The sequence below is a fragment of the Lolium rigidum genome, chromosome 6 (genome assembly GCF_022539505.1).
Source record: "Lolium rigidum isolate FL_2022 chromosome 6, APGP_CSIRO_Lrig_0.1, whole genome shotgun sequence".
Classification (NCBI taxonomy): Eukaryota; Viridiplantae; Streptophyta; class Magnoliopsida; order Poales; family Poaceae; genus Lolium; species Lolium rigidum.
Window position 1 is genome coordinate 60,413,042 of NC_061513.1, and position 10,642 is coordinate 60,423,683.

The 10,642-nt window shown below is 42.6% G+C and overlaps 1 protein-coding gene across 1 annotated transcript; it reads left to right on the plus strand.

Annotated features, from left to right (window-relative positions):
* The first annotated feature begins 1,369 nt into the window (after positions 1-1,369).
* LOC124668344 (bidirectional sugar transporter SWEET1a-like) lies at positions 1,370-4,213 on the plus strand. Its single transcript, XM_047205506.1, has 7 exons — positions 1,370-1,406; positions 1,519-1,555; positions 2,332-2,427; positions 3,069-3,348; positions 3,438-3,557; positions 3,665-3,835; positions 4,151-4,213. Exons 1-7 carry the CDS (start codon positions 1,370-1,372, stop codon positions 4,211-4,213), a joined length of 804 nt encoding a protein of 267 aa, XP_047061462.1.
* Positions 4,214-10,642: the final 6,429 nt, after the last annotated feature.

Sequence of the window (10,642 nt, forward strand, 5' to 3'; positions counted from 1 at the left end):
AAGCCTTTTATCCGGATTGGGGTTTCTGCTTTATGTTGGTCTATTTGGAGGGTTCGAAATGGTATTATCTTTAATAAAAAAAATTCATTTCTTGCAGGTTATCCATATGGTCTCACATTGAGTCCAGTTTTGGGCCCTCTTTTACGGAGGGACAACGGGATACCATAGCTTCTGGATGCACACGGCTCCTGATGGTCGCTCAGGATATCTTGTGCCAAGCTAGTTGGCGACGTACTAGAAGACTATGTCAATGTGTAGTCATAGTATGTGTTGTTTTTTTTCGCTGATTGATTTTTTTATCAATCCTCGGCGATGCGTGAGTTGACCGTATTGAATTTCCTTTTAATAAACGGCCGCGTGCATCATCATGATGCAGAAGCCGGGGCACATCACCATTTCGAAAAAAAAAAGAACTTTCAGTATACTGGCTAAACCTCTTCCTGTACAATCCCTTGTAGTTTGGAAACAATTTCAACATGGTAGTACCAGGATGAAATCGATGGAGGTTGTTAAACACGTTAGAATTGTGCATGTAGATAGCTAACCAAGTTGTTAGTATCTAATTATTGTTTGTTAGCCGGGTCGTTGTAAAACCTAGCTGTCTGAAAGCTTCCACATGAAGGGCACGACATGGACCAGTTGCCATCGCCTCATCTTTTTTTTTTCCCTTGAAAAAGAGGATTTTATTAAGACATGAATGATAGAGTTACAGTCTGAGATTATCACCGTTGCAAATTCCGGTGAGAAATCTCTACTCCACGTTGCAGTTCTACCATATACTCTACCAAATTTGGCCATCTCGTGGCTAGCATAGTTTGAGTCATGATGATGAGCCTTGACCAATTTTGTCTCTCTTTCTCCTTTAATAACTCACGGATGACCTGAACTCTAGAGGCATAGATTGACGCGTTGGATGTACCGCCCTGATCGCCTCATCGCCTCATCGCATCTCCCTCTCTCCCATCAATCTATTCTTTCACAACGATGGCGCCCAACTTTTTGAACGAACTGACAGCGTTCTAGTGATGGGTTATTTGGCCTGTACTGAAACTTTTGAGCGTACGTACGTGAATGTGTTCTTTAGTTCACCGAATATTCTTTCGCCATACATCAACATAAGACCGTCAGGTATAAGCTCTCTCCTAGTAGCTCGCAAGACCATCTCTCCCTGTTCCCTACCTCTCTCTCTATATATATGCCCACACCCCTTGGATCGGTCCAGAGTCGAGACACACACACGACGTACTGAAACTGAGCGCTCGGAGCTGAGCGCTGCTCGGCCCAGTACCCCTCTCCTCTCTTCTCACACCTCTCTCCCTCACAAGCTATAATCGGAGGAGGATAGTTTGGAGCGCTGAGACACATCCAGATGGAGCATGTTGCGAGGTTCTTCTTCGGGGTCTCAGGTGAGCGCCATGGTCGATGTCCTTCCTTCTCACTCGTCTCCGTATCCTCCTTGGCTTTAGTTTCTTCTTCCTTTCAAGGATTGCTCTAATTGCTAGTATCTTTTTTTGCCAGGCAATGTCATTGCTCTGTTCCTCTTCCTGTCGCCGATGTAAGTACTCCTTAATTTGGCCATTGCTATGTTCCTCTACCTCTTGGATTTTGCTTCAGATTCTCTTGAAACTTTGAAATATGTTTTTTGAATGTTTGAAAATAAAGGGCTATGTGTAGCTCGGCCTCGCTTTTGAGTTTCCGTGTTTGGTGCATCGCCTACTTAGTTCTCTCGGTTTTCTTCGTCATCTGTGGCGGTTTGTGTGCACAAAGATAGGACAGATCAAGAACCAGCGAAGTGAAATGATATTTCTTTCATGAGGAGTAGTTACGAGAAATCATCGGCCTCTCCCAGTACCAAAAAAACGTTCGCAGAAATCTGGAATCTAGGCTGGTACCACAGATCATAGAACAGATCAAAACCGCGCGCTCCAAATATGGGCCGCGGCGAGCAGAGGTCGTTTGGTCTTTGTCCAGTAGGTTCTAGGCGGCTGAGCTGTTTCTATCTGATTTCATGTTGGTTGCTGACGTCTGACGACCCTTTTACTGTTCTTCTCTACTCCAGTTGTCAGTGTAAGTTTAGGTCTTCAGTTGGGTCGTTGGTTAGAGCCTTAGAGGTCGTCATACAGTTTGGGCTCTTTCTCTCTATTCTCTGTACAGTGTACTCTGAGCTGTTTCTTTCTGTTTTCCTTCTTAATACTATATCAGACGCAGCTCTCCGTTATCATTATTTTTTGAAGCCTTCGATTCCATCTTGTCTGAAACGCTACTGTATATATTTTGCTGCCTTGTCTGTTGTTTCTTCTGACGGGTGGCGTGCGCTGTGCTGTGTTGCAGGGTCACCTTCTGGAGGATTATCAAGATGAAGTCGACGCAGGATTTCTCCGGCGTGCCGTACAACGTGGCGCTGCTCAACTGCCTCCTATTGGCATGGTAACTAACACTAAAGCTTCAGTCTTGCTCGCTCAGCTGCTTACTAGCAGCAACACAGCATTCCTCTCGCATGACTACCATATTAGTATGCTGAATCTTGTTTGTTTCAGTACTATGTTTCCAGACATGCACGGCAGCTTAAATTTGGTGCATGCTTGCTTGCAACTTGCACGGCCGCGCAGGTCACTAGGATTTGATTTGCTCTGGAGATTCTGTGTCAAACATGTCTTGAAACATGTCAAACATGTCCCGATCGTCGGAAGAAACACCGCAGACGATGGAACCAGGCGGTTCGTTGGCTCCCTACCGTACGTAGCTAGCCACTAGCCTGTCCAAATTCCTAGAAAGATAGACTGCCAGCCCAGGACCCAGTTGCCAGCGCCGTGGACGGTGACCTATAGTGCTACAGAACGTTTGTGTGTCACGGTTCGTTAGTTTAGCCTGTCATTCTGGCAAGGACCAAATGGTGCTACAGAACAAACTTGCAGAAGAGCATGCTCGTCAACTTAATTTAATTGTAGTAGCTTTTCTTGCACCACACTGAGGATTTGTGAGAGTGAAATTGTTAATGAATCGATTGGATGCACCACACTGATGCATGCATGATGAAAAATACTGTGTCCGAATGGTTTGGGCTGCAGGTACGGTCTGCCGTTCGTGTCCCCGAACAACATCCTGCTGTCGACCATCAACGTGACTGGGTCGGTGATCGAGGCCATCTACGTGGTGATCTTCCTCATCTTCGCGGAGCGCAGGTCCAGGCTCCGGCTGCTGGGCCTACTGGGCGGCGTCGTCGCCATCTTCACCACGGTGGTGCTGGTCTCCCTGCTGGCGCTCCAAGGCAACGGCCGCGACGTCTTCTGCGGCGTCGCCGGCACCGTCTCCTGCATCTGCATGTATGCCGCGCCTCTTTCCGTCATGGTACGTGCGTGCGCAGTCGACCGAACCACATGGATCTGCTCAATCCATTCCACGTACTGAATCTGTTGTGTCTGTGTTTGTGCGTGCAGAGGCTGGTGATCAAGACCAAGAGCGTGGAGTTCATGCCGCTCCTGCTGTCCCTCTCCGTCTTCCTTTGCGGCACCTCCTGGTTCATCTACGGCCTGCTCGGCCACGACCCATTCATCTACGTACGTGCTACTAATTTTTTTTTCTTTACCTGGGAGGGACGACCTTCATCAAAGAGAAGCTGAGATGCAAACTTATTTTCTTTTCCTTTACGCGCGCGCGTGTGCAGATCCCCAACGGGTGCGGCTGCTTCCTGGGCATGGTACAGCTCATCCTCTACGCCATCTACCGGAAGAACAAGGGCCCTGCTACTGCGCTGGCCGGCAAGGGTGGCCCTGTCCCCGCAGTAGACGATCTGGAGGACCGCAAGAAGGCCACCGCCGCGGTGGACATTGCCGAGGTCAAGATCAAGGTCGACGACATCATCGCTGTCGACAAGTCGGCCGTCAAGGGAGAGCCTTCCGCGGCAGGAGAGGAGGTGGAGGACGCCAAGAAGGCCGCCGCCGCGGTGGATATGGCCGAGGTCAAGATCAACGTCGCCGACATCGTCGCCGTCGACGAGTCCGCCGTCAAGGGAGAAGACGCCAAAAAGGCCGCAGCCGGGGTGGAGATGCCCCAGGCCAAGATCAAGGTTGCCGACACCGTCGCCGTCGACGAGTCGGCCGTCAAGGGAGAAGACGCCAAGAAGGCCACCGCCGCGGTGGAGATGGCCAAGGCTAAGATCAAGGTCGCCGGTAACGTCGCCGTGGACGAGTCGGCCGTCGCGGCCCAGGTGTAGGCGTCGCGGAAGCAATGGATGATGGAGTAACCCTGCTGCACCTCTAGCTGTTAGTTTCTCCAGTATGATCCAGGTTTCAATTATCTGAATAATTGGCCGAGGAGTGTGTACCTGTCCACACCTCGGTTTAGCGGTAGATTAGATCGCCTCGACAAAGCATGTCTCGTGGGATGGCACGGTGGCAGGTTTGGCTTTGGCCGTGGTTGACATTAGTGGATCACACACACGAACGCCATGGGATGGCATGGCCTGTAAGTTCGAGTGAGAGTGGCCGTTTTCAGTTAGGATCAACGTAGTATTTAGGGACCGACTAGACCTCAGTTACTCAGCTGATGTCAGCCTAGGTTTTGAGCTGCTAGGATTGTTTCTGGTTTGTAGTTCGATGTATGGTTTAGCTGTGTAATGTACTTGTCTTGGCTGGTGGTCTTAACCCATTTGGGCTTTTACTGGGCCAAACTTTGCTACTCCATAACACCTCCGTGGGTTTAAAAGAAGACACCGACCCTTCCGGCGATCCCTATTCCCCGCTCATTGCGGGAGCGATACGCTCCCGCCTGAAGCGGCGGACGAGGTGGGCCGGCCTATTAGCGGCAACGATGTATTTTTTCCCCCAGGTTTTCTTCGGTTTCAGGCGGTTTTCTCTGGTTTGCTCTGGTTTTTTCTTCTGGTTTTCGGTTTTCCGTCGTTTTCCGGTTTTGTGACCAGCTTTTAATCTTTTTTTCAAATTTTGAGTTTTTAACTTTTTCAAACTTTTGAAATCCGAACATTTTTCATTTTTTGAACAGTTTCGAATTTTGAACAGTTTCAAATTTGAACTTTTTTGATAATAGAACAAATTTTTAGATCTGAACATTTCTGAAATTAGAACATTTTCAGATTAAAATATTTATAAAGTTCCGCACATTCTTTTAGAATTGAACATTTTTTAAATTTGGATATTTTTTAGATTTGAACATTTTTGAAATTCGAACATTTTCGAGATTTGAACATTTTTTAAATTCGAACATTTTCCAGATTCGAACAGTTTAAAATTTGAACATTTTAAAATCCAAACTTTTTCAAATATAAACTTTTTCGGATTTTTAAATATTTTTAAAAATCAGACTGAAACAAAAAAGAGAGGAAGAAATATTACCTTATTGGGCCGCTGTTGAAACGGGCCAGGCAGGAGGCCTTGAGCGGAGCCACCATCGCTCCCGCTAGAAGCGATGTATAGGAGCTCCCGACCCTTCCTTTGTTTCTCTCCAACGGAAAGTCTTCTTTTTTGATCTGGAATGAAAGTCTAAAACCATTGGCCTTCGGCTTCTTACCCTTCTGGTTAGGTTAGGCTGACTATATGTCTTGTTTTTTCCATTCTCCTGTAAAGTAAATAAAGCGAGAAAGAAGATCTCTCAAGGACTACGCAAGCTCGTCTATATTGCATCAAGAGCTTCGACTTTGATTGCATTGCCAGCAGCGGATGCTTTCACATCAAATGAAATACCAATTGCCGTTGTTTTAAGAAGTTCCTTGCCTTACTAATGTAATAGTTGACAATGAGAAGAAGTGCCCTAGAGGTGAATCTTGAGGCTACAATGGTGTGTTTTGGCAAACACCAGAAAATAACGGTGTGCAAATTTTTGCACAAAAATATGATAAGGTTAATGCTAGGTCATATTACGTCACAAATCATTGCAATGCACATGTAACTTCTCAGCTAGAACGAAATACAGTTGGAAAATTGCAGTTGCAACCCACTTGCATCTGGAAAAAAATCAATTACTACACACATGTTGTTGGAAAATCTCACTTGCACAAAATTCAGTTGCAACCTGCTTCCAACTTGAAAATTCCAGTTCCACTTGCAAATGGAATATGCTAAGTTGCTACCCACTCAAGGGGCGGAGCTCCCTTTAGGCAAGGTATGGCAATTTCCGTACCTTGATTTTTGGCACAAAAATAAGTCGAGTATATATATGCATATGTGAATATACCATTCGTTTTGTACTGTTTTAAAAGGAAAAAAGAGAAAAGAAAAAGATGAGTTGGGCCGTCACGAGGAGAACAAGCAAGTAAGCAACCGAAACAAACTGCCGTGTCGTGCGATTTGTTCGCTCCGATCGTGAAAAGGACCAGAGATTGTGAGTCAGTTTAGTTTGTTCGTCTTCTACGTGTGACACTCCAGACGCGACTTTCGCCAGGGAGGCCAGGACACGTATTTGATCATTTCACTGCGTCGTCGGCTGCTCGAGCCCTGGCTACTTCCTCCGACTCCCCCGCCCTCCGGCCAGGCCACCTGGCCGCGCGCCCCTAGTGCTACAAATCATGCAGTTCTACTTATATTTGAACAGGTTGCTATTACCATAGTACCGAGTGACTATGCTTACCATCATACAAACTATAAATGTGTCGAGATAATTTATTTTTTTTGCGTCATTTTTTCTACGTCTAAAGTTTTGCCCGACCTCAAATTTTTTCTGCGTTTAAAGTTTTGCCCGACCTCAAAAATTTTCCGTCCTTCGACATTGTACCCACTTGCAACAGGAAAATACGCAGTTGCAACCCACATGTAACAAAAATGAAATTAGTTGCAACCCAAGTGCCAGTGAAAAATGGCAGTTGTAACCAGTGGCGGATGTAGGAAAAAATTGGAGGGGGGCGCAACTGAGAAAAAAATTTGCACCCCCCAAGTGAGAAAACTAAACTAGCCAATTATTTTAAAAAATTAGGAACAAATCGCCTCACAGAAAGAACAAAACTTCAAACTAAACAGAACAAAATTTCAACACACAAGGAACACAAAAAAGTTCTTCCCCCATAGGGTAGAAATGAATCTAACAAAGAATAAAGACGAAAACGACAAGTGTAGCTCGAGTTGTACATATCTCGTTTAAAAAAATTGAAAACAACATTTTAAAGCTTCAAAAACTTCTGAAATTAAATGTACATGTAGATAATACTGTGATCTACAAACATTGAAATTTTTGACTGGAAATGCCTTATATTCTGAACTATGCAAAAATGAAAAAATCTGATATCAATATTTGTGAACACTGTCAGATTTCAAAATCTCAAAATCTATCTGATTTTGTTATTTCTATGCAGCCCAGCACATGAGGTATCTCAAGTTCAAATTTTACACATTGGTAGATCCCATCATTGTCTACATTTAAATTTTTTTATCAGATTTTTCTAAACTTTAAAATCCCATGGGCGTACGCAGTCGTTGAGGCCAGATATCAGAGGGGTATCCAGAATTTTTATCAGATTTTTGGGTGGGCCACCCCTGGGGCCCACCCGCTGCGTACTCCCATGGTTGTAACCCACTTGTCTAGATAATAAATGTTGCAACCCATTTCCAGTTGAATATTTTTAAACTCTAATGACAACACAAATCACGACCTAAATCCAACGTTGGAAGATAATTCTTTGAGTTGCAACTCACTTGTAAGTGAAATATCCTAGTTGCACTTTACCGAACTGCTCCCAAGCAACCAAAAATTGCACAGCCAATCGAGATTTAGTTTAGATATCCTTTTTAAAACATGAGGCAAAAGCTTTGCCCGTTCCATTCCTTAAGATGATAATTGCCTCCTTAATTATGGAAAACCGAGCAAAATCGGTACATCAGCAACACACAGGCCGCACCTGCCGAGTCACCAGGTGGGCCACCCAAGCAGACAGAGACGACAACCTACCACACTAGAGCCTCCGCTCCGGCACCCACACTGACCCCGAGGCCACACACCCGCCGAGCCGACTACTCTGTCCCAAGCAACCAGAATAGCCATATTGAAGCAAAGGACTCCGGAGCCGCCGCTCCGGCTACCACCTGAACAACATGCACACGACGACCCCGAGGCCACACACCAAACTAGTCGACGGATTTGTCGCCCAAGCGACCAAACCTGACATCGAGGAGAAGAGTCACCACTCTATAAACCGACCCCGAACCGCGCCCCTGCCAGAGGAGGGCGGCGTGGGGGCCTGCGGTGAGAGACTTGTGTTATACAATCTCAAAATATGTCACCACTGTATAAACCGACCCGAACCACGGCCCTGCCATAGGAGGGCGGCGTGGGGGCCTGCAGTGAGAGGCTAGTTTAATTATCGATCCACTGAGAATTAGCAAAACCAATTATTTGAAACCCAAGAAGTTTTACAACAGTTTAATTAACTACCACCTCCTTTGGGGCATGGCTTGGTGCTAATGTCGGACTTTCGGAGACCTTCCGCTTGTTATTTTGGTCCACGTCACCTATAAATTGTGGAATCATCTCCACTTATTATAAGGACATCAACTAGAGATGAATTGATTAAAGATTGTTTTAATGTTGAGTTTCAGTTATCTCGAATCGTGGAACCTGAAAATAAGCTCACCATGGCAAAAAAAAAAAAATGCAACCTGCAAATTCACGTGCAGGTTAAAAGAAAATAATCAAACAAGAGCAGCTAGCTTTTTTTTTTTTTTTTTTGAGAACAAACAAGAGCAGCTAGCTGCAAGCCCCCAACCACAACAAATTCACGTGCTACGTTACCAGTACAAAAGCCCATGATCGGCAAAAAAAATTCCAAAGGACACCGACCGCAATAAGGGGTGCTGTGTGCCGAACTGGTCATCACAGACCTGCGCGCCGCACACCCCCAGGCAGATGTTTGGCCCGGACGAGTCGTTCATCTCACCTTTTTTTTTTTCGTTTTCTCTTTTGCTTTTCTGTTTCTATATTTTAAAAAACTAATATATTTCTAAGTACGATATTTAATAATTGAAAATTTAATTTTTTCTAAATTGCCAAATTTTCAGGAAATCGATTATTTAAACTGAATATTTAAAAAATATTTTTTAGATTGTACATTTTTTTTACAAATTTCCTTTTTTATGAAATTTGAATATTTTATAAATATGAACATATTCTAAATTTGAACATTTCTCAAATGTTGAAAGTTTTTCGAATTTGAACTATTTCAAATCTGAACTTTTTTCGAATTTGAAAAAAAAATTAACAGAAGAGAAAAGAAAATGAAACAAAAACAAAAATAAAACAGAAAAATAAACGAAAGAGAAAGAAAAAAATAGAAACAGAAAATGAAAATGAAAATGAAAAAGAAAAGAAGGGCCAGGACCACATTGTGTGGTGCTTGTATGCACTGACCTAGTCGGTGTATAGGCTTGGCTGACTGCATCCCCATTCCCCAAATAAATACGAGTTGGCGAATCTTATTCATGGGGGTGGTCCTATTCTACGCTCGAACCAAACAGGGGCAATCCCTATACACGAACGAGGCGGTACGGGCCCACCCGGTTAGGCCCCGTAGCTTTTTCTTTTTATGTTTCCCTTTTATTTCTTTTTTTTCATTTTTCTATTTCTTTTTGTTGTGAGATTTTAACAATGTTAAAATTCAAAAAATCTAATTTAAAATAATGTTTAAATATACAAAAATGTGTGTTGATTCTTAAAGAAATGTTTAAATATAAATTTGTTCAAATTTACAAATGTACAAATTAAGAAAAAGCTTAAATTTAAATAATGTTCAAAATTTAAAATCTTCAAACTAAGAAAAAATTTAAATCTGAAAAGTGTTTAAATTTGACAAATGTTCAAATTAAGAAAATGGTCATATTTTAAAAATCAAATCTGAAAAATGTTTATGTCTTAGATAATTTCAAATTTAAATTTGTTTAAATTTCAAATATACTTAAATTCAGAAAAAGTTCAAACTAAGAAAAATTCTAACTTAAAAAACGTTCAAACTAATAAAATGTTCATATTTTAAAATATTCAACTAAAAAATATTTATATTTTAGAAAATTCAGATTTTGAAAATTGTTTAAATTTTAAATTGGTCAATTTTTTGTATAGTATTCAATTTTAGAAACTGCTCACCTTTTTTGAAAATATACTCTTTATTTGACAAAGAAAAATGAAATATGAAAAAAGAGAAAGTGAAAGTACATGTTTTTGTTGGGCCGCGGCCCAACTAACCTCTACGGGGTACGCGGGGTTGTGCGGTGCTCCTCTTGTGTCGACCAGGTTGGTCAATAGGAGCTCGCCCATACGGCCATACGGGCGGACGACATCGCGTGAAGGACCCTCCTGGGTGGAACGGTCCAAGAGGCCTGAATTACTTTCTTTTTTACTTTTTTCTACTATGTGAGATGATCTAAAAAGAATCATTCTTTGGTTCGTATTTTTTAATTTTTAACTTTTGAAAACACCCCAGATTTAAAAAAACTATTCAAAATTCCAAACTTTTCATATTTGAAAAATATTCACATTTTAGAAAGGCCAGATTTGAAAACGACCTAATTTTGAAGAAAGTCAAATTTTAAAACTTTTCAGATTTAAAAATGTTCATATTTAAAAGTTAAGATTCGGAAATTATTCAAAATTCGAAAAATGTTAAAAGTTTGAAAAAACAAAAATTGTTTACATTTAAAACATATAGATT

Excerpts from the sequence above, each read along its gene's own strand:
- LOC124668344 (XM_047205506.1), top strand. The coding sequence starts at position 1,370 with ATGGAGCATGTTGCGAGGTTCTTCTTCGGGGTCTCAG. Across the intron at positions 1,407-1,518 it reads GTTCTTCTTCGGGGTCTCAG|GCAATGTCATTGCTCTGTTC; the intron begins GTGAGCGCCATG and ends TTTTTTTGCCAG. Across the intron at positions 3,558-3,664 it reads GCCACGACCCATTCATCTAC|ATCCCCAACGGGTGCGGCTG; the intron begins GTACGTGCTACT and ends GCGCGTGTGCAG.